Source organism: Histomonas meleagridis, assembly GCF_020186115.1.
Source record: "Histomonas meleagridis strain 2922-C6/04-10x chromosome Unknown contig_199, whole genome shotgun sequence".
Lineage (NCBI taxonomy): Eukaryota > Parabasalia > Tritrichomonadida > Dientamoebidae > Histomonas > Histomonas meleagridis.
Window position 1 is genome coordinate 55627 of NW_027150804.1, and position 24490 is coordinate 80116.

General features: G+C 29.3%; 7 protein-coding genes across 7 annotated transcripts; 4 read left to right on the forward strand and 3 right to left on the reverse strand.

The window, feature by feature from the left end:
* Window positions 1-1642: 1642 nt before the first annotated feature.
* GO595_002555 (FYVE-type zinc finger-containing protein) lies at window positions 1643-3088 on the forward strand (the record flags this gene model as incomplete). Its single annotated transcript, XM_067915477.1, has 1 exon — window positions 1643-3088. The coding sequence occupies one exon, from the start codon at window positions 1643-1645 to the stop codon at window positions 3086-3088; it is 1446 nt and encodes a 481-aa protein (XP_067777250.1).
* Window positions 3089-3477: 389 nt separating this feature from the next.
* On the forward strand, window positions 3478-4146 carry GO595_002556 (uncharacterized protein; the record flags this gene model as incomplete). Its single annotated transcript, XM_067915479.1, has 1 exon — window positions 3478-4146. The coding sequence occupies one exon, from the start codon at window positions 3478-3480 to the stop codon at window positions 4144-4146; it is 669 nt and encodes a 222-aa protein (XP_067777251.1).
* A 472-nt stretch (window positions 4147-4618) lies between these two features.
* On the reverse strand, window positions 4619-5449 carry GO595_002557 (F-actin-capping protein subunit beta; the record flags this gene model as incomplete). Its single annotated transcript, XM_067915480.1, has 1 exon — window positions 4619-5449. The coding sequence occupies one exon, from the start codon at window positions 5447-5449 to the stop codon at window positions 4619-4621; it is 831 nt and encodes a 276-aa protein (XP_067777252.1).
* Window positions 5450-6020: 571 nt separating this feature from the next.
* Window positions 6021-6245, reverse strand: GO595_002558 (ribosomal protein L38e; the record flags this gene model as incomplete). Its single annotated transcript, XM_067915481.1, has 1 exon — window positions 6021-6245. The coding sequence occupies one exon, from the start codon at window positions 6243-6245 to the stop codon at window positions 6021-6023; it is 225 nt and encodes a 74-aa protein (XP_067777253.1).
* Window positions 6246-7015: 770 nt separating this feature from the next.
* Window positions 7016-10321, forward strand: GO595_002559 (ankyrin repeat protein; the record flags this gene model as incomplete). The annotated part of the gene is made up of 1 exon (XM_067915482.1): window positions 7016-10321. The coding sequence occupies one exon, from the start codon at window positions 7016-7018 to the stop codon at window positions 10319-10321; it is 3306 nt and encodes a 1101-aa protein (XP_067777254.1).
* Window positions 10322-10478: 157 nt separating this feature from the next.
* Window positions 10479-13208, forward strand: GO595_002560 (putative dihydropyrimidine dehydrogenase; the record flags this gene model as incomplete). The annotated part of the gene is made up of 2 exons (XM_067915483.1): window positions 10479-10629; window positions 10810-13208. The coding sequence occupies 2 exons, from the start codon at window positions 10479-10481 to the stop codon at window positions 13206-13208; spliced, it is 2550 nt and encodes an 849-aa protein (XP_067777255.1).
* An 82-nt stretch (window positions 13209-13290) lies between these two features.
* On the reverse strand, window positions 13291-13866 carry GO595_002561 (small GTP-binding protein; the record flags this gene model as incomplete). Its single annotated transcript, XM_067915484.1, has 1 exon — window positions 13291-13866. The coding sequence occupies one exon, from the start codon at window positions 13864-13866 to the stop codon at window positions 13291-13293; it is 576 nt and encodes a 191-aa protein (XP_067777256.1).
* Between the last annotated feature and the right edge of the window lie 10624 nt (window positions 13867-24490).

A 24490-nucleotide genomic window follows, 5' to 3' on the forward strand; every position in this document is an offset into this window, starting at 1 on the left:
AGAAATTGTCGATATGTTTAAGTCAAACGAAGAATTTTATGACTTTGTAACAAAGAAATTTAAAGAAATTGCTGATAATTATCTGAATGCTATTGCGATCAATAACGAAATGACTTACGGAGCGGAGAAAGAGCTGCTGAAGAATTTGGAAATAATTAAAGAAAACGCGGAAGAATTTGATGCGAAGTTTGATGTGGAAACAAAGAAAATTGATGAATGGATTCAATTGTTTGAAAGCTCAAAATTTAAATATAAAGACGATATATTAAATTTACTGAAATTTGTTAAGGAAAGGCTAGCATAAATAAAAAATCTTTTTATTGCTTTCTTTCTAACCTTGGTGACGTTTGCACGAACTTTGAGTCTATTTACGAGCTTTGCTGTATTCATGGATCATAAGAGACGTAATGGAATCTAAATCAGTAGAAGGCACGCATGGCCAATAAATAAATGATAAAAACTTTTTTTAAATCATTTTTCACCAAAAGTGACATGCCCAAAAGTGTTCAGACCGGTGTTTTGACTGGTTTATTTTTCCAGGGGTTATTTTTCTCCAAACTTTGAAATAAATTCACTTTTTGGCACATTTACATTGACACAAATATCAAATGTTGCTGAAGATCCATTTGCAGAAGATTTTAAAGAAGAACATTTTGTTAATATATAAATAAACATCGAAAATCCATTTTTTTTAATTAACGTGAAACAAATTCAAATATTTAATAAAATTCTCTAAATTTACATTTCATGGAAATGTTTCATTTGCAACACTTCAGTCAGTACTTGTTGCTCCATATGGAATATTTGATTTCCAAAATTTTTATCTAAACTTATTTTTAATATTTAATCTTTATGTTTGCTTTCATTGAAATTTCAATCTTTCGTTAAAATCAGAAAAAAATAATTTACAAAAATTTTGATTTTCCAAACTCAATCATATTGAATATATTTGATTAACATTATTTGCTCCATAAGTATGAAAAAACATACTTTCTTTCATTCCAGTAAGACGTTAACGTCACGTTTAAACTGTGCTACAGTTTTTCTGAATTTTTGGGAGTTAATTTTTTGTATTGAAATTAACCAACAACCCATTTATTCTTCAGAATTTTGAGGGCAACGAAATCTATTTCTCTCTGTTTTTGAGTCGGATTTGGGGTTCTTGACTGTAGTTTTCTCCTGAACAAGCTTGTAAAAACATTTTTAGAGGGAGTATTGGAATTAGTTGACCAAAAATTTTAAGGTGAGACACATCTCAAGAGTATATTCAATCGGTTTTACGTGAAATACATGAGGATTGAGAAAAAATTGAAAAAAAAATCATAAGTTTTTTTTATTTTTTATTTTGAATACTGCAAAGCAGTCATGAGGCGTGACATTATGTGGGTATAACAGCAAATCTTTCTGTTTTTGTTATGGAATTTTACTTGGCCAGTCCCTGAAATGTGACGTGAAACAAACCAACAGGAAAATTAACCTAGAAAACGATAATTGATAATTGTGGGGGTCGAACGAATTTTTTTTTGAATTATCTCAATTATCAGAAATAATTGTTTGAAAATTTCGATAAAGTGAGCTCACCTCAGTAATTGAGCGAAATCAATTCAATTATTTGAATAATAGTTAGAAAAGTGTCATTTTCATGCAAGTCAACGTGACTGTACATGGTAACATGCCACCAGAGGCAATGAATGATATGATGCAAGACATGGGAGACATGATGGGCGGAATGGGCCACGCAATGGGACATGCTATGAAAGCTTCTGCTGAAATGGCCAACGATCTTGCTGAAGTTCATGGCGAAATCATGCATGATATGATTAAGCAAGGCAAGAAAGAATTAAAGAAGGCTGCTGGCTTCATTGACAAGAGCAATAAGATCCGTGTTGAATTAATCAACCCAACAGGTACTGGCTACTATGTTGGTGGTGATGTTGTCCGTGGTAAGATCCATTTGAACTGCCTTGTTCCATTTGCATGCAATGGTGTCATCCTTAAAGTCAAGGGTTATGAAAAGGTTAAATTCCAAGAAGTCGTCCAAGAAAGTACAGGCGAAGGCGAGAATGCTCATATGGAGACCAAGTTCAAGGAATTAAAGGAATCCAAGGAATTCTTCAACCAAACCCTTGTACCATATCCAACAGCAGGCATCATTCCACAAGGTGCATTTGAATATCCATTCGAATTCCCACTCCCACTCAACTTACCAGGTGTATTCCATGAAAAGGGAGGTGACTGGAAGGCTGGTTCCGGTTGGGAAGCCAAAGTTGAATATAAGTTCATAGCCACAGTTGACGTTGCATTCCTTAATGACCTTAAGGACAAAGTCAAACTTATCATTAATGAGAAGTTTGACCAAACAGTCCGTCCATCCTATGCACACGATGAGAAGAAGTTCCTTATTGGCGATGGAAAGATCACAGTTGATATCAACCTTGATAAGAATGCATACTTCCCAGGTGAACGTGTTCTTTGCAAGCTCCAAGCCAACAACACGTCTGCCAAGTGCACGCGAAAACTTGTTCTGAAGGTATTCCGATATGTTCATTTGAAGGCTGCAGGAAAGAGCAAAGATATCGAGACACAAGTCCAACGTATCCACTTCCCAGGATTTGCACCAAACTTCTATGGTGTTCGTTGGCTTCCATTCTATATCCCAGTCAATTTACCACCTTCAACAAAGAGTAACTTCATTGACTCATACTACAAATTCATTGTTTGCTGCGATATCCCAGGAGCTATTGACTTAGAAACACCATTAGATGTTCGTATATTAGCTCCACAATTCCTTTACTCAGAATGCCCACCACAACCAGCCGAAGTTCCACCACCTGAAGATGTCTCATTCAGACCTCCATGGGAAGATGAAGATGGTGTCACCAACTGCCACAACTGTGGTTGCAAGTTCTCCATCATTAAGCGTAAGCACCATTGCCGTCACTGCGGTAAAGTATTCTGCGAGAAATGCTGCTCTAAGAAGTCAACCATTCCCAACCTCGCCTATCCAGAAGCAGTCCGTGTTTGCGATGCTTGTTACCCACTTGCACAAGCTGGTGGAAATTACTACCAAAAACCACCAGACCAGTAAATTAATATAAAGGTCAGGTTAACCATTTGAACTTTTTCAATCCTTTTCTGATAAGTGTTAAGAAAAATGGCTTTCTGGGGCCGTTAATTCTGTTTATCAACTATAGATCTCTGAAAATTGAATTGACGCCGTAACTTTTGAATGTGTGTTGTCTTGTGGGATATCCCACACAAGAAGGAGCATTACATAACGTATCATTAGTGACTCGTCTTTTTGTTTTTGACGCGTGTATTTTTTGGAAAAATTGATGAAGAAATCATTTTTGGATCTCATAAACGGTCGTAGTTGAGTTGCAAAGTAAAGCATTCATTCGAATCCTTTCGGTCAGCAAACACAAATTTATTTGCTTTTCTTTGAAAATTCAGATTCGTTCAAAAAGTGTCATTTGGATGTCTCTGCAAAATCTTAATAACAAAGAAGATTTCACATACGAATCTCTTTCTTTAAGAATCAACGCTCTTAACAAGCAAGTTGCTAAAACAAAAGAAGTTGCCAACGAACTTGAAGAAGTAGATGATGTACGCAAAAACATCCGACTTCAGAGGACTCAAAATGACAATAATGTCAAATTTAAAACATATATGTCAGCTTTTAAAAAGCTCAAAAAAGATGATCCTGATAATCCTCTTGAATCAACCATTGATTCACAACTTGATTCATTAAAGCGAACACTTGAGCAAATCAATAAGCAAATTAAGCCTATAGGAGATAGGCATAAAATTCTCGAAGAACAACAAAAGGAAGCAGCTGAAGAACAAAAACAAATTGAAGCAGAACAATTAAAAAAATCCGCTGCACAACTCGAAGAAGAACAAATGGCAGCAGACCGTGAGTTTTTGCAGAACCAACTTAACGATATTGCTGAGACTGCCGCCATCATCAATGAGGGTACACATCAAGTCGACAACCAGATTACTGCTGACCACGAAAAAGTTGTTCATATTGACCAAACAATCGAAGAGGCGAAGCAGGAAATGATCGAAGGTAATAAAGATCTCGAAGTTGCGGAGGCAGATCAAAAGGCCGCTGGATGTGGCTGTGCATGCAACATCTATTAAGGTCATATTTCCGCACCAAGTCTGTAGTAAATAAACAGGAAAAGTTCATGATGCTATTTATTGATTTTGAAAATCGCATCTTACTAAATTTTGTTTCCGCTTTAACAGTTTTAGTGACAAAAAAGTAAATTCTTCATTGTTTTGTGTAAAAGATTTTCACTATTCCGAAACTCAATTCCATCTTTTATTGAAACTTCAATGCATTTAGCCCAACAAATAAAAAGAGCATTGTTCACTGAATATTGAGCCATTTTGAATGCTAAAAAAGGTTTGCGATCGAATCAAAACAATTGATCTAAAGGTTGCAGAAAAGCTCCACAAACACTTCAGTTTTTGAATATAAATACGATGATTTTTCATTCATTCGATTCTATCGTTGGGAAAGGTTTCCATGATGAAATGAATCTAAAAAATTTTAAATTCAGGATGCTCAAAGCAAATCCTTAAATTTCAATTTTTATTCATACTTTCCCTACTTTCCACCAAACTTTTCGTTGAGTGATTCTGCAAGCATTCTTTGCTTCTCTCGAATTTCTTCACTTGCTGTTGGACTTGCCTTTGAGTATGAAAATATTTCCTCCATTTTTCCGACATATATATACTTAACCTTATCCATAAAGTTTGCAGCGTTTTCTTCGATCAATTGTCCAACATTGATCAAATGCTCTAATTCATTTCGTGCTTTTCCATACATTGACTTATGATCGGAAATTCCTCCTGACAATGTAATTGGCTCTCCAAGGCCTGTGCCAAGATCGCATTGAAGAAGAATCGAAGAAATCATGTCGTAAACAAAAGTGCCATCGGGTTTTGATGTCACTTCGATGACATCGCTGCTGTTTATGGAACCACTGATGCGTGTATTGTCGCGAAGGGTGGAATCAATGTCCTTTCGCACAAAAACGCCAATACCAAAAGTGTCTTCTGATATCTCCCATGTATAAACAGATAAAACACCTTCAACAAAATAGAGTTTCTTATAAGCTTCAAACCCATTTTGAGCCATCTCCTCAATTTTTCGGAGATTGGGTGGTGGAACAATACCATCTGGTAAGGGTGGAATGTATTGGTTAGAAAATGGTGAGCGAAAGCTGTCACAGTCTCTGTTATAATCACATTTGATGAACTGCCGATGGGATACTGGATCGGTTTCGATTTGAAGTGGAATATCAACTGTTGAAAATAAATCATCAATTAATTCTGGATTAAGGCTACAGACCTGTTTCATCTTTCTTTCAATGTCCTTTGGTTGAACATGACGAAGTAAATCATGAGCAGCTTCGCTTTGAGTTTTGTAACTCATGTTTGATAAAATAAAAGTGCTAAATAAGTTTTTTTCGGTTTGATAATGCCGATAGAGACGAAGATGTCAGGAAAAAATTTGGTTCTCAATATTTATAAAGATTAAAGAGTTTTTAAAGAGAATTTTGGAGGTAACTTACATTATTCATTCAAAAAATTCTATTATGGATATTTCTTGAAATTTTACAAAATTGTTAGCAAAAATGTTGGAAGAATCCTATTCTTTTATTTAGTATTATTAATGTAAAAGTATTTTAATGTTTATACTAAGCAAAATTTATTTAAAAATATAAAAATCATTTACAAAAATAAATTTCGATAATGAAACCACAAAAATTAAAATTTTGCCTCTCCATTTGAATTTCTTATACATTTAAATCAGGGTTTGAACATGCGTAAAAGCACTCAAAACATCATTTAGAAAAATTGAAATTCAAACTAGATATCTCGCATTAAAAATTGAGCAAAACTCAAAAAACCTACACAAACAAAATAAAAGCAATGCTCGCACTAGTAATTACTAATTTGCTATAAGCAGTATATGGTTTAAGAGAAGAATAGAGTAAACATTTTTACTCACGTTTATCAAGGTATATGACCTCGAGGCCTTGTGGAATTGACTCTGTAACAAGTTGGACGAACTTTGGTTGTTTGACTGTTAAGGTATATAAATATCTTGTTGTCCTGAGCTTGAACTTTGTATCACCGTTCTTTACTTTTTTCACCTTAACCCACTTTGCATCTGGGCGTGCAGCAAGCTCGAGGAATTTACGTGGGGTTTGGACTGATTTTGGCATTAATTGGAAAGGTCGACCAAACCGCCGTAAAACCGATTTGAAAGCGGTTTGAACTTATGGGGCGCCCCTTCGAAAAAATATTTTAAAGCTTTCCAATCACCAAAAGTTAAGGTAGAATTCAACGATATTAATTCACACATAGTATATATTCTTAAATGTATTACCAAATATTTTTGGAACATGACAAATCACTTTCATAATAAAATCTTCTTTAAATCGTCTGCTTTTAGTGAAACAATAGGGTTTCATGTTTCTATTTTTTTTACATCTTCGTTATGTTTATTTTCTGCCAAGTTTTTATGTTGAAGCCCCAAACCAAGATTTAACTCAGTCTCAATTTTATCAAGCAACCCAAAATTACGATTGATAAATTCATCCATTTTTGTTTCCTGTGATTTTACCGAATCAACAAATACTCCATAAAGTTTGTTGAAAGCAAATTCATTATAATACAACTCAATGCAATTATAAAGTATATCTTAAAATCAAGATATATCGTTAAATTTACGATTACAATTTAAAAATAATAAAAAAAATTATGTTTGTAATAACATCATGTTTTTCTAATACAATGATTTTGTATTTTGGAAAATGTCATACCTATCGTATGGTAAACCGTGACCTCTTTTCTATGAGCTTTTCAAAAAGTTGATGATTTTTTATAACAAGATTCAATGACATCTTCAAAAAATTTGCCAGAAATATTTAAGGTGGTGTGAAAAAATTGCCATATGGCATTTTTTGTTTAACTGTTTTTATATTTCACTTAAATGTTTTCATCTGATGATGACAATGACCAAAAAGAATTAACTCTTTTTGGATGTGAAGAAGCTACTGTTGCTGCCAAGCTCATTGCTGATGGTGCTGATGTAAATGCAAGAAACAAAAAAGGAGAGACTGCTTTGTTTGATTGTGATAATGTTGATGTAGCTCGTGTTTTAATTAACGCAAAAATAGATATAAATGCAGTTAATGAAGAAGGGGAAACAGCTCTTTTTACGAACAGATACAATTCAGACTTTTCACATCTTCTAATTAAATCAGGAATAGATGTTAATGCGAAGGATGAATCATGTAGGACAGTTCTCTTCAAGATCAGAGATACTGATACTGTTCGTCTTTTAATCAAGAAAGGAATTGATGTTAATGTTGTAGATAAATATGGAGAAAATGCCCTCTTTGGATGCAGAAATTCTAACCTTGCACGTATTCTTGTTAAAGCAGGGATTGATGTTAAAATCAAAAATAAAGATGGGGAAACACCTCTTTTCAACTGTTCCGATTGTGAAACAGTTCGATATCTTATCAAGAAAGGAGTTGATGTCAATGCAAGAAGAAAGGATGGGAAAACTGCCCTATTTGGTTGTGATGATACAGATACAGCGCGTGCTTTAATTGAAGCAGGAATTGATATCAAAGCTAAAGATGAAAATGGTAAGACAGCTCTCTTTAATTGTGATGATCCTGAAACAGTTCGATATCTTATCAAAAAAGGAATTGATGTTTGTGCTAAAGATAAAAAAGGCCAAACAGCACTCTTTAACTGTCGAAATAGAACAATTGCACGTCTTCTTATAAAGAATGGCATCGATGTTAATGCGACAAATAATCGTGGGGAAACAGCTCTTTTCGGAAATGATGAATATGAATTTGCAAAATTACTCATCAAGAAAGGAATCAATATTAATGCTAAAAACAACTCGGGTGAAACAGCACTCTTTGGTTGTGATTATGGTGCAGCGCTTATGCTCATTGAATCAGGAATCGATGTTAACATTAGGAATGATCAAAATGAAACTCCTCTTTTCGATTGTTCTGATTTTGATGCTGTTGAACTTTTAATTAAATCTGGTGTTGATGTTAATGCTCAAAATAATTCTGGGGAAACCGCAATATTTAATTGTGGAAAACATAAAATCGCAAAACTATTAATAGATAATGGAGCTGATGTAAAAGTAATTAACAATGAAGGAAAAACGCCATTATTCACCTGTCATAACCTAAAGGTTATGAAATTATTAATTGAATCAGGAGTTGATGTTAATGTTGTCGATAGCAAAGGAGAGAATCCATTGTTTTCATGGCTTGATAATAAGGAAGCTAAATTGTTAGTTGAATCAGGAATTAATGTTAAGATAATAAATAACGATGGAGAAACTCCTCTCTTTGATTGTTATGAATCAAAGGTTGCAAGGACTCTTATAGATGCAGGTGTTGATGTAACAGTTAAAAATAACAAAGGAAAAACAGCATTATTTGAATGTAGAAAACCTAAAATTGCTCAAATGCTTATTGATGGTGGTATTGATATTAATGCTAAAGACAAATATGGAAGAACAGCATTATTTGAATGTGATAAATTTAAGATAGCTAAAATGATAATTGAAGCAGGTGCAGATCCAAAAGTAATCGATAATGATGGAAATACATTACTTTTCAAACATGACAAACCTAAAATTGTTAAACTTTTAATTGAAAAAGGCGTTGATGTTAATGCCAAAAATAAAGATGGTGAAACAGCACTTTTCCATTGCGATGATAAAGATTCCGTCAAATTACTTATTGAAGCCGGAATTAATGTTAATGAAAAGGATAAACATGGTAGAACAGCACTCTTTGAATGCAGGAATAAAGAAATTGCACAATTACTTATAGATTCTGGAATTGATTTTAAAGCAATAGATGAAGATGGTAGAACAGCATTATTTTCCTGTAATAAGCAAGTTTCAAATGTGCTTATTAAAGCAGGCATTGATGTTAATATTAAGGATAAATATGGTGGAACAGCTCTCTTTAAATATGCAGGAAAAAGTACTATAAAACTTCTTCTTGAAGCAGGTGCTGATGCAACTATTAAAAATAAAAATGGAGAAACACCATTGTTTTATCAAAATAATGAAGTATCATTTAAATTACTCATTGATGCAGGAGCTGATCCTAAAGCTATAGACAAGAATGGAAAAACAGCGTTATTCAGCATTGGCGACTCTAAAGTCATTAAGCTTCTTATTGATAGTGGTATTGATATTAATGCTAAAGACAAAGATGGAAGAACAGCATTATTTTCTTTTTATAGAAATAAGCCAGTTAAAATGTTAATTGAAGCAGGTGCAGATCCAAAAGTAATCGATAATGATGGAAATACATTACTTTTCAAACATGACAAACCTAAAATTGTTAAACTTTTAATTGAAAAAGGCGTTGATGTTAATGCCAAAAATAAAGATGGTGAAACAGCACTTTTCCATTGCGATGATAAAGATTCCGTCAAATTACTTATTGAAGCCGGAATTAATGTTAATGAAAAGGATAAACATGGTAGAACAGCACTCTTTGAATGCTCTGATGTAAATATCGCACGTGCTCTTATTGATTCAGGAATTGATATTAAAGCACAAGATAACAAAGGTAGAACAGCTATATTCAAGAATAATTCAGAAGATGTTGTATCATTCCTTATTAAATCCGGAATAGATCCAAAGATTAAAGATAAAGAAGGAAAAACAGCACTCTTTGGATGTAGGTATGCTGATGTCGTCTTGATCTTAATTAAGGCAGGCGTAGATCCTTTAGAAAAAAGTAACGACGGACAAACAACTATCTTTGGATCTAATGATACTTGTGTAGTTAGTCAATTGATTAAATATGGAGTTGACCCTAAGGTTAAAGATAAGAATGGAAGAACAGCCCTCTTTGCTTGTCATGATAGTGACGTGGCAAGTTTACTTGTTAAAGAAGGAAATGATGTTAAAGAAAAGGATATAAATGGAAGGACAGTAATATTCGGATGTAAGAGTGTTGATTCAATTCAATATTTCATTGATTCTGGTGTTGATATTAATGCAAAAGATAACGATGGAAAAACAGCTTTGTTTGAAAGTAACCTCAAAAGATATGTTGCAAAATATCTCATTGAAAAGGGAATCGATGTTAATGCTAAAGATAAAAATGGAAATACTGCACTCAAATATTGCACTGATTATAAGACTGCAAAGGTTTTAATCAAAGCTGGTATTGATAAAGAAGCAGTAAATGAATACCAAAAAGAACATCCAGACTTTAAGATCAAAAATTAAGTAAAAAAAATTTAAAATTTTTTTTTTCTGGGCGAATAACGTAAATCAAACTTTTTCAGTGCACTGAAAATTTTTTGTTGTTTTTGTGAAATCACTTCATTTTTTGCCAAACAATGCAAAAATTCTATTAAAAAGTCATCACTTCACTTCAAAGATTATGGATATCGAAGATGTACAGATCCTTACAACGCCAACATGCGAACAACGTTGCATTCGTGAAAAAATCGCTCTTCCTGTTCGTGAGAAGTTAACTTCTTTCGAAATTCCAACACCACCAACTGAAGATGATGTTGTTTCTGAGGCACGTCGTTGTATTTAATGCTCTGACGCTCCTTGCTCAAAGTGCTGCCCAACTAACCTTGATGTTAAAGAATATGTTCATGCTGCAGCTGCAAGAAATTGGTATTATGCTGCTAAGATAATATTATCTGCTAACCCACTTCCGCTTTCTACTGGTATGCTTTGTAATGTTAGAAGCACATGTCAAGGTGGTTGCAATCTTAGAAAGACAGCAGCTGGTCCAATCAAGACAAACATGATTCAAGTTCATGCCGTTCGTAAATTCCGTGAATTTAATATCCCACCACTTGTTCCAGCTAGCATAGGCAAGAAAGTTGCAGTTATTGGAGCTGGTCCATCTGGTCTTTCATGTGCATCTTTCCTTCGTAGATTTGGTATTGATGTTACTATTTTTGAAAAAGAAAGCTTTGCAGGTGGTATCATGATGAAAGAAATTCTTTCATTCAGAGTTCCAAAGGAAGATATTGACTTCGAAATCGAACTTGTCAAACAAGCTGGTGTTGAATTTCAATTCAACAAGAAACTTGGTGTTGATATGACAGTTGATTCACTCCTTAAAGATGGTTACAATGCAGTATATCTTGCATTCGGTAAACCAGAATCAATCAAGCCACCAATGCATAATGTTGGCGCAATTGATTGGGCCGATTTCCTTCATGACCTTAATGGAATTCTTAAGTTTAAGAATGGAAAACAACTTCCAGATTGGAAAGGAAAGAAAGTTTGCGTACTTGGATCTGGTGGAACAGCTGCTGATTGCGCATCTGCTGCATCACGTCTTGGAGGAGAAGTTACAATTGCATGTTTCGAAGACTTTAAGAGTATGCCAGCACCAATGGCCGAAATCGAGAAATTATTACACGAAGGTATCGAATTCATGACACTTGTTCAAGTTACATCCATTGATAATGGAGAAGTTAAGTTCGAAACAGTTGAACACTTAGAAGATGGTACATATAAACGCCTTGGAGAATTTATCACTCGTAAATTCGATGAAGTTATTGTCGCATTTGGTGCAACAATGAAAGAAGCACGTAAGAACATTCCAGGAGAACTTAATGTACAAAAAGTTGAAGGTTATGATAATGTATTTGCAGGTGGTGATATTTGCAACACTATTTCTGTTATCGAAGCTGTTAATGATGGTAAAGTTGCAGCAGGTAAAATTGCTGACTTATTTGGTATCAAAGATCCAATTCCAATGTTCACAACCGAAGTTGATAATGTATCACTTGAAACCGAAATTTGTGGAATTAAATTCCCTAATCCAGTTGGTATTTCATCTGGTGAAGTATCAGCTACATATGAATGCGTCCGTAACTCATTACTTGCAGGTAATGGTTGGGCTACAACGAAGACAATTCTTTTATCAAAGGATCTTCAAAGAGATAATGATATGAGAATTGTTAAATGTGAAGATAATCCATTCCATCAAGGATGCTCATTCATGAACATTGCTATGATGTCAGAACATTCTGCCGAATATTGGTTCGATGCCGTCCGTAAACTTAAGAAGGAATTCCCAGACAGAGTTATTGTTGCATCAATTTCAGCTACAGATAACAAAGATGATTGGCATGAAGTTGTTAAGCGTGCATGCGAAGCAGGTGCAGATGCATTAGAATTAAACCTTAGCTGTCCAAATGAAGTACATGGTAAAGGTGGACATAAAGGAGGATTTGATAGTGAAAACAAGATAGGTATGGCATTAGGCGTTAGTCCTATCAATGTCAAACGTATTGCGGAATACGTCAAAGAAGTTACAACAGTTCCATTCTTTGTTAAGATCACACCAAACGTTACATCACCAGTAGACTTAGCTAAAGCAGCTTATGAAGGTGGTGCTAATGGTGTTGCAATGATTAACACTGTTGCAGGTATATCCAGATTCTTCCCAGATGGTACACCATTACCACAAGTTGGTACCAACAAGTTTGTATTAAGTGGTGGTTTATCTGGTGAATTAATCAGACCAATTGCCTTAAGACAAATATCTAAAGTTCATTTATCCAATGAACCAATGCCAATCTTAGGTATGGGTGGTATTTGGTCAGCAGATACTGCTATGCAACACTTATACGCTGGTTCAAGTGTATTCGCTTTATGCTCTGCTACAATTCGTTATTCATATGAAATCACACGTGAAATCCAAGCTGGACTTAAGTTCTTACTTTACGCATGGTCACGTCCTGACTTAAGATCAATCTTAGGTAACTACAACAGTGATATGATGACATTACCTCATAAGGTACCGAAAGTTACCGACACTAAGCCAGATAGGTCTGTTCCAACATTAGCGGAAATGAGAGGCGCTGGTTCAAAGAGAGTCGTACAAAGAGAATCACTCGATGCTTGCTGGACAGTCAACTCAAAGATTGACCATTCCATCTGCGTTAATTGTGGTAAATGCGCTTACACTTGCAGAGATAATGGTAACATTGCCATCTCGAAACAAGCTGATGGAACTTGGGAAGTTGATGTCAACAGATGCGTTGGATGTGGTGCATGCGTATCCGTTTGCCCACTTCACGCAATTAGCTTAGTTAAGTCTCCAACTGACAAGCCATGGCACTGGAATAAGGAGTAAAATTAGTAAACAATCTTTGAACAAAAAAAATTTTCATACAAAAAATTGTTTTTATGCGCAGTAAATTAACTGTTCCTTTGAGTTAACAACACATATGTCCCATCTCTTCTTCTTCTTCTGGTTCGGAATTATCATCGAGGCGAATTGTGTCAAGATCACATTCATTTGCAATAAATTGAAATAATTCCACAACTCCTTCTCCCGTTAAAGCAGATGTTTCAAGATACGTTACTGCACCAATCATTTGTGAATACTCTAATGCCCTTTGGAAAGGAATTTTTCGGTGATCACCAAGATCAATTTTGTTGCCAACTAAAACTTTAAGAACTTTTTCTGGAGCCTTTTCTTTTAGCATTTGATCCCATTCATCGAGTTTATCAAAACTTAGTTCGTCAGAAATATCAAAAACAATAATTGCTATGGAAGCACCTTTAAAGTAAAGTGGAACCAATGTTCGAAAATATTCTTGTCCAGCAGTATCCCAAATGCAAAATCTGATTGTATTACCTTCACTGTTTTCAAAAGAAAAATCAATGTTAGAAGCTCCAATTGTCGATGATGTATCAATGTCAAATGTACGCTTTAGTGCACGATTGAGTATACATGTTTTACCAACACCTGATTCTCCAATTAAAATCGTCTTGAAACCATGTCTCATTTAGTTCAAAAAATGCCATAAAGAATGGAGACCGTTTACACCGTTTTCTGGGCAACCCAAACTTGTACGTTATTAATATGAACAATTCAAGAGCTTTAAAATTTAATATCAGCAAAAAATTTAGTCAACTTACAAAGGTTATACAGCTCTTTTCAGCCCAAATTGAAGATAGAGAATTTCAAAAAAGTTATCTTCATGATTTATATGATCCTCAAATTAATGAAATAATTAAAAATTATCATACTGAAATAACAGAATTAAACGAAAAAGCTAACAATGAAAAGGAAGAAATAGTTGAAAAGATTAATAAGTTATATTTTTCAAAATTTGATACATTAAAAAATGATGCAAAAACTTTTATGGATGGTATCAATCGTACAACAGAACAATTTGAAATCAAAATAATGAATGATTTATCCGATATCAAAAAACAAATACAACAAATTATTAATTCTCTGGGAAACAAATCATATGCATTAGATAAACAATGTGAAACAGCAAAAGATATGATAAAGTCGGAAATATCTGAATTGAATCAAATTTATAAACAAGAGTTGATCAACCATGATAAGGAATCAACTAAGAAAATGAATGCTTTAGAAGAACAATCAAAACAAAAAATTCAAGAATTAAAAAATGAGCATGAAAAAAACATGAATGATATTCGTAATGCATTTCAATCACATGGAAGATTTCCACCTAATTTCTTAGAACAATGTAAAAAACAAAAAGCACAAATTCAACAGATTAAGCAAAGCCTTTTATCAATAAGTCAAAACGTAAAATCTTTAATTGAAGCTCGTAAAAATGGATCCGCCAAACTTCGAAATGAAATGAAAAATCTTTGTGTTGAAATTCGTAACATATTAAATTCACATCAACAGAACATTAACCAACTTGATATAGATATGAATAATATGAAAGAATCACATAAAGAACAAATACAAAACTTAAAAAGCAAAAAAGAAGAAAAGATCGAACAACATAAATTAGAACTTGAAAATATGAATAAATTAAAAGAACAACAAATGATTTCTTTTCAAGAAGAATATTCAAAACGTATGAAAGAACTTGAGTCAACAAATAATTCATTTGATTCTTTAATGAAATCACTTAACGAAGCTCATGAAAAAGAATTAAATGAACTTAGTAATAAACATCAACAAGCAGTAAAAAATGCAGAAGAAAAACTTGATCAATATCATAAAGATATATTAAATCTTCAAGAAATGCAGAATAAAGAATTAAAAGATATGAAAGAAAAAGAAGAAAAAATACTTTTAGATAATAAAAATAAAATTAATGAATTAATTGAATTACAAGAAAAAGAAATTGAAAAAGAAAACAATGAATTTGAAAAAATGATTAAAGAACTTCAACAAAAAATCGAAATTTGTTTGGAAGGTGATAACAACGACACAAAAAAGTACAAAGAAATAATAAATGAATTAAAAAATGAAAAGCAAAAACTTATTAATGATCATTCACAAGAAATTAAAAAATATGAAGAAGAACATAATAAAAAAATAACAAAACTTCGAAATGATTATGAAGAAGATTTAAATAAGAAAAAGAAATTTAATGAAGAACAAATTAAGGAAAAAACAGAAAATTATGAAAACGAAATTAATGAATTAAAAAAAGATTTTGAAGAAAAAATTTCTAAACAAGAAAGTGAATATATGAAACAATATGAAACTGAAATTAATAATATAAAAAATGAATTTAATGATAAATCTAAAATTAATGAAATTAATACAAAAATGCAAAAAGAATTTGATGATAAAGTTAAAACTTTAAATTCAATTAATGCACCTGATATAAATAATGATAGTTCAATTAAAGAACTTAATGAAATACAAAAAGATCTCGAAAAACAAAAATTAGATACTTTAAATAGCATTGAACAACAAAAAAATTCATTAAAAAATGAATGGGATGAAAAATTTAAACAAGAAAATGATCGACATTCTTCTTCTTGTGTTGATTCATCAATTAGTTCTGAAATGGAACAACAAAAACTTAATATTATTCAAGAAATCGAAAAAATTCAAAACGAACAAAAAGAAAATGAGCAAAAATTAAATGAAATAATTTCACAAATAACAAATGAACATTTAAATAAAATGGAAATATTGAATAAAACTCTTTTTGAAAGTCAAAATCAAGATGAAATCTATAAAGTTGAGAATGATATTAATCAAATTAAATCCCAACATATACAATTAAAAGAAAAAATACAAAAACAATTTGAAGATTCTATAAACGAATATAATAAATTAGAAAAAGAAGAAGAAGATTCATTTCAATTAAATAAAGCGGGAATATTAATGAACACTGAACAAGAAAAATTCAATTTCCAAAAATCTATTAGTGAAATAAATGAAAATATGAAAAACAAACAAATGGAACATGAGAAAGATATAAAAGAAATAAATTCAACATTACAATCTAAAATTAAACAAATGAAAGAAAGTCATATTAATGAAATGGATAAATATATTAATGAATATGAATCCCTCAAAATGCAACTTCAAAAAAATGGAGAAAACTTTAAAAATAATATTGAGAGTAAAAGAGCACAATATAAGTCATCATTAGATGAATACTCAAGGACAACAAATTCTGATCTTACAAAGAAAAAACAGGATTGGAATGTAATGTTAAACTTTTATGATGAAAAAATTTCCGTTCTTACAAATAAAAAACAAGAAGCAATCGATAAGTATAATGAGCGTCCTCCAAGACAAAGTGAAATTGATACAATTGAAAGACTTAAAAATTTGTTACAATTAAAAAATTCTCAACTACAAACTAATTTAAAAGAGATGACAGAATACAGAGCATTATTAATTAAGCAAGAAAAAGAATATAATCATAGATTTGGAAATGGACCAAGAGTTGGTGTTCTTACGACAAAAAAATCACATTAATTTTTATTGTTATTTTTATTAATAAAAATATTATAATAAAATTATTTTCTAATTTAATTTAGGATGGACACAAATGTCCATTTCTTGAAATTTTGTCCACCGGCGATAAGAAACTGCGGGTTTCGTGGGCAAATGTTCTCTTCATTAACCCGTTGACCAAAAATTTTAGGGTGAGACACATCTCAAGAGTATATTCAATTGGTTTTACTATTATTATGAAATACATGAGGATTGAGAAAAAATTGAATAAAAAAATCATAAGTTTTTTTTTTATTTTTTATTTTAAATACTACAAAGCAGTCATGAGGCGTGACATTATGTGGGTATAACAGCAAATCTTTTTGTTTTTGTTGTTAGCCGAATTTAAACAGTAAATTTTCAGAATAACGATAAATATTTTAAATACCATTCAAACTTTCCCATTTCTGACCACCAGGTTTTCAGAGTGTATTGTCGATGTAAAGTACTTATTTGATTCAATCTGATTTCGAACAAACACGTTCAATTTTCGGAATATTGCCCACTTGAGGTACAAAAGATTCACACACAAAATTCGGTTTTGACCAAAAAATCCACCCTAATTGAAATATTTATGTAATACTAAAAAATAGTTATCATTTAATATTTATAATATATTACCATGACAATGCACAAACTTCCTTTTTTATTTTTTTTCGTCCTCTTTGAGAGCAAAAGATTTTTTATATGTTTTAATTATATTTCTCATGAGAATTGTGAATGCTTCTGTAACATTTTGAAAGTTTTTGATCGAAATTTCAATAAAGTCAACACCTGGTTTTTGTGCAAGCTCTTCTCCTTCTATGTTACACATCTTGAATCTTTTAGATCAATTTGATTTCCAATACAAATAATGGGTACATTGTCGAACCTCCATTCATTAAAGCGTATTTGAGTGACCTTTTACCATCACTTTCAAAAATTGTGATGAAAGGGGCAAAATCTTCCATTTGGTAACCGTTGGCATTTTTAAATCTGGATACCTAATGGGAGGATCTCAAAGTACACCTCCTAAAAGCTCCAAATCTCCACAAAGGCCATCAACTACTCAAAGCAAGCCATCAACAACAACTCGACAACAAACAACTTCACCAAAAAAAGAAGATATAATTTCACAAATTCCTGATTTTTCTTTTATTCATAATAAATATCAAGAGATTAAATACCATCAGAAAAAAACTGAACTTGATTCTATCGATATTTCACCAGATGATTTGTTTTTAATTGCAACATTACTTCCTCAGTTTTGCGATTCTCCTCATGACATGATTCGTACAGCAATCAGGTTTTCTACAAACAGAGCAGAACGTAGTAATCCCGATAATTTTTCGCAATTTGAGTGTAATCAAAACATGAATTACTGTCGAAAAGTTGCAATAAATCGATGTAAAGTACGACGCAAAATACGTTCAACTCCCACAATTAATTTACCAACGCTTCCATCTAAAGATCATTATAATGAAATATCAATTGACAATATCATTTCATTTTTAAAAGGAAATTGGGTTCATCAAAATGAGCAACTTCTTCAACAAATGAATTCTTTACTTATTAATCTTTGTAAAGGAGCCATGACAACACCAGATATTCAATCAAAAGAACGATTTCATCAAATTATATCGGGAATATTAGGCAATGATTTATGTGAAATGTTATTACCACAAGAAGATTTTGATTTAGAAAAAATACATCAACAGAATATTGACAATCTCAAAAAGATTGAGGAATCACAAAATGGAATTTCATTATCATTTGATTTAACATCACCAGCGTCGACAATTAAAATCGATTCTAATATAGTTTTACGACAAGGAATGTGTAGTGATGGCACATTTTTATTTTTATTAACCAAAACAAAGAATTTAATTGTATATCCAATTTATAAAGGATTAATCATTGATGAATCAGTTGCAAATTATTTATTTTCATCATTTGATATTGATGATAATTCGATAATATTTTGTTCTCAAAAACATTTATATATTAAAACGAAAACAAAAGTTTATCAAATATTAATTTCTGATATAACTAAAAGTTCAATTACTTATAATCAAATTAATAATGAAAGGTTTCAAAATATTGATAATGCATGTTCAGATGGAATATCTTATATTATTAATTATAAAGATCATTCACAATTAATTATTAAAGAAGATAAAGAACAAAGACTTTATAATGGTTTACCAGATATTCACTTTGAAAATGGAATAATATTTTTAACAAATGGTAAATATCAATGTTTAGCAGGATTAAATACAAATACATTTTTCATTATAAGTTATGATTGGTCAGAAATAAATAAATTTAATCTATTTTTCGAAAAAATTAATGAACCAATAGAATCAGCTACAATTAATTCGATTCATGACGTAATATTTGTAGCTACAAAAAATGAAAATGATACAATAATTTCTTCTTATTTAATGTATAATTCGAAAAATATTTTATGTAATATTGAGAATATCAATTTGATCCAAACTGATAATATATATGAACGTTTTGGGAATTTATTATATAAATTTATGATAAAATTATCATTTTCAAATATAATTCCTGAAAAATTATATGTTAAAAATGATAATTTTATGAATGAATTAAAATCATTAATTAAATTTATTGAAATATTTCAAAAAAACAATGATTTATTTAGAGCTCTTTTACTTTTATTTGATTTAAATTTAAGGAAATATCAAAATGAAACTATAGCACAATCAATTAAACCAATTTTATTAAATCAATTAATTGATAATAAAAATAATCAATTAACTAAAAATATAATTTATGGAGTTATATTTAATAACATTGATTTATTTTATAATGATGAAAATTTAACAAATGAATTCCTTGATTTAATTAAAAATATGATAAATAATAATAATAAAGGAGAAAACATTAATAATATTTTTATAGATTGGGCACTTAAATGTTTATGGAAATCGAAATTTATAACAAAATTAACAATTAATACTGAAATATTCATTGATTTATTTGGTAATAAATGGCCTAAAAAATCATGTTTAAATAATGAATATTCATCATTAATTGATTTTTTATTAATTTATCAAGAAAGTTTAATAGATGCATCCACTGAAATTATAGAAAATGATCCTTTAAACTTTAAGAACTCAAAAATCATTGATAACTTATGTAATTATATTAAAATTTTATTATGTGAATTCCGTGAATATCTTTTTGAACTTATTAAAACAGAACATGATATTAATCAACGAAAAATTAATTCGAATTCAATCATTTATATGTTAATTAGTAATTTTATGGCTTTAGCATCACCAATAATTAGTTCAAGTAAAATTGCAACAAGAATTATTGATGATACAAATGAAATCATCAAATTCTTAAATGATTGTTTCATAATGTCAGAAGAAACAAATACATTTTTACAATATTTTGATATGATTTATACTTATGCTATAGCTTGTTTAATTAGAGGTGGTTCAATATATCAATGTGAATTAGATTATTCATGGCTAATTAGAACTAATTTTAAGAAGAATATTATAATTAATGATAATGTTAATGAAGATAATTTTAATGAATATATTCAAGATCAATCAATACGTGATTTTATTATGAATGAAAATAATCCAACAATACAATTTCTAGAAAGAAAGAATATGAAATTAAAAACAAAAGCTACAAAATGGATTAATAAAATATTAATAGTTACAGTATGTCATCAAACGAATTTATTAGAATTATTTATTGAAGAAAGTTCAAATAATAATTATATACCAGAAATGAAAGATATTATTAATAATTGGGTAACTACCTTAAGTAGTAAATATATATATTATAAAAGAAATGACATTAAAAAATCTCAACAATTCTTAACAAACTTAATAATATTATTACAATTAAATCCTTCATATAATAATTTCATTTCGAATCCTACTTTTCAATCCGAATATTTACAAAACCTTAAAACATTTATATTAAATAATGATCCATTTTTATTTGAACAAGTATTAAATGCATTACCAGAAAGAATTGAAAACATATTAAAGAGTTTTAATAATTTAAATATATTATGTTTAGATATTCAAAACAAATTCTTCCAAAGAATTATTATCGATGGGATTTCAAGAACTGAATCATTCCAAAGACTTGGTTATTTATTATCATTAACACATTTAGATGAAAATAATTTAGATATATTAAAGACATTTACAAATACTTTAATGGAAATGATTTTAAATTATGGACAACTTTCATGTTTAGAAGTATTATTTACAATTTTAGGATCTTGTAAAAGTTTACATGAATTTGCTATTGATGTAATGAATAAATTAACACCATTAATTCAAACTAATAAAGATCCAATATTTTATACTGTTGCAGGTTTAGCTAATGAAACTAAAACAATACCGGATGAAATATTTAAACCAGATTATTATGATTTTAATAATTTAATTATGTTATCTGCTTGTAAAAATGGAATTTGTAATAACTGTACATATGAAATAATCTTTCATTATATACTTCAAGATGAAAATTGGATTCGAAAAATACCAAATGTAAAATTATTCTTTAAATTGATCAAGAATTATAATAATTATGAAAAAGCATCAGAATATTTAACATGTGCGTTTGGGTGTATGCATAAATGTTTAACAATTTCTAATATTAATAATTTAAATTCATTTGCACAAATAATTTATGGATTTAGAGATTTATTAAATCAAGATACAGAAATTTCAACATGTGTAAAAACTATTTTAGAATCAATAACTATTGAATCTAAAATCACAAAAATTTTATTACTTTTTGCTATAATATCTGCTGATTTAACTGAATATGATTCGATTTTCATATTTCGAAATGAAGATGGAAATTGGTTAAATATTAAAACTTCAATGTTAGATAAATCTTGTTTATTAATACCTATTACACCAACTAATAAATTCATTAAATTTAATAAAGAAAAATATTTCGAACCAATTCAAGAAATAGAATTAAATATTAATAAATCAATTGATTATGAAAGTATATTATCATTTTGGGATCGTTGTATTAAAAATGAAAATCCTTTATTATATAAATTTTATATCCAAACATTAATAAAATATATAACTGAATTAAATATTAACATTGAAATTGATGAAATTTCTAAATCTTCAAAGCCTTATATTAATTATAATAATTTATATTTAAGACAAATTGATCTTAAAAGGAAATTTGATCAATCCGAATATTTAACACATGAATATAATAATATATTTGGAAGAATTGATCAAAATAATTGGACACATTTATATTTATATAATATAATGAAATTTCAACATTTATTTATGCATATATTTTGGATTGATGATGGATTTATAATTATTAAAGATAAAAATAATATTTATCTTGAAATTAAATCAGGTTTACATGAAATTATTTATAATAACAATGAAATAATTCATTTCAAAGGTGAAATTTATATTAATACATATAATGAAATTGGTTTAATACAAATTAATGAAATTCCATTTTATGTAAATAATAATGCAACAATTGAATTTGTTATTAAATCACCACAAAACTTCATATTACAAGAAAATAATTTCCCTGAAAACATTGGAAATATTTCATTAAGATTAAATGAAGTCCAACAAAACATTATACGTTATAATAATAAAATTAATTGTATTGAAGATACTAATGCTAAAGAAGATAATTATACATTTGATATTCAAACTCCACGATTAAAGAATAATATAAATGAAAAAATTAATCGCGAAGGTTATAATGAATTTTATTGTTCAAGTTCTGATTCAATACAAGTTGATAAAACACAACAATTTTTAAGTTCTAAATTAACAATTGATTATTTACAAATTAATAATGATATTAATATGAGTAATCAATTAAAGAACATTTTAATTGCTCAAGTTATTATAAAGAATGATAAAGCATTAAATGATATTACATTATTATCATTCATTAGATCAGCAGTAATATCATTAATTGGATCAGAAAATCAAAAGTTTGTTAGTGATAAATTCCCTTATAATTTAGAAATTGGATTTTTCCAAAATTGTTCAAATGGTTTATTACAAAGTAAAAACATTCAAAGTATATTTTTAGCAACAAAAATATTACTTAAATCAAATAAATTCTTAGATATATTAGGAAAAGATTTAATTAATATGGCAGGAGATATTAAATATCATAATCTTTTATATAAGAAAGATTTAATATATATTGCGAAAGATATAAATTATGAACCTAAAGATAAAGATTTTATTATTAAATTTGCTGATGGTTCTAAAGGAAAAATTATAATGGATGATTCAGGTAAATGGATGATTAATACCCCAATGATATTTTTGTTTTTATTATGGATATTTATTGAAAATTGTAATACATCAGAACAAAGAATTTGTGCTAAACTTTCATTAATTAATTGTTGGATAATTGAATCACCAATGATCAAGAAATATTTACCCGAATTTATGACATATCTTCAACGGAAATTAGAATTTTATCCAAGTGACTTTAATCAAATATATATTAATCATTTAACATATTTAATTTCTACAACAAGAAATGAACAATTAATCGGATTTTATGAATCAGAAAAGAATTATTTATCATTAAAATTAAATCAAAACATTAATAATAATTATATTAATATTGATGAAATGAAGAATAAAATGAATCCAAGTTTATTAAATCATATATTACAATTAATGAAGAATTATAATAAATTAGATACATTTCCTTATTGGGATTTATTACCAATATATGAATCAATCCTTAAAACTACAAAATATAAATTATATCGAGAAGATTGTCCATATATAATCAATGAGAATTATATCGAAATTAATAATCCAAGTAATGAATCACTTTTATATATATTTTATTTCCCAAATATAACAAATTTAAATGTTAAAGTTAGTGATGATAAAGAACAATTAAATAAAGGAATTATATTACCATTCGAAAAACATGAAAATAAAAATGTTATTCAATATATATTAGAATCAAAACAAGTAAAATATATATATACAAATCAAAATAAAATTAATGAATTAAAAGTTAAAATAGAAATAATTCGAATATTAAAATATAAAGAAGAAATTAATGATCAAAAGTTCCAAAGTTGTATCCAAAAGTTTGCAATTGATTGGACAGATAAAGATACAAATGAATTATTAACATTATCATCTGATTATGATATAAATAAAGAAGATTTTAATTGGCTCAAAATTAAAACTCTTCAAATGAAATCATTAATACGGAAATTTGGAATTATTACATTACAATGTAAAATTGCATGTTTATATTTAATTAATTCGACAATAAATTTATTAAATGAAAGTTCTTTAGAACATTTCCATTTAGGCGATGATGAAATGCGACGATTAGCAATTGAAAATTCGAATTTATTACAATATCGAAGTCGATTATTTTTATTTAACATAACTACAAACTATAATCCAATTAATATTTTACAATTTTTAATAAATCCAATAATATTAGATTTAGAACGAGCTAAAGATTTTCTTAATGGTAATTCTAATGACTTAAAAGATAGTATGATATATCAATTATCTAAATATACAAAAATGTTTAAAGAACGATTTGTATTACCAGTTTGGGGTGTTAAATATAAAGGTTCAGAAGCTGTTGATGTTAGTGGTGTTACTAATCAAACAATTACA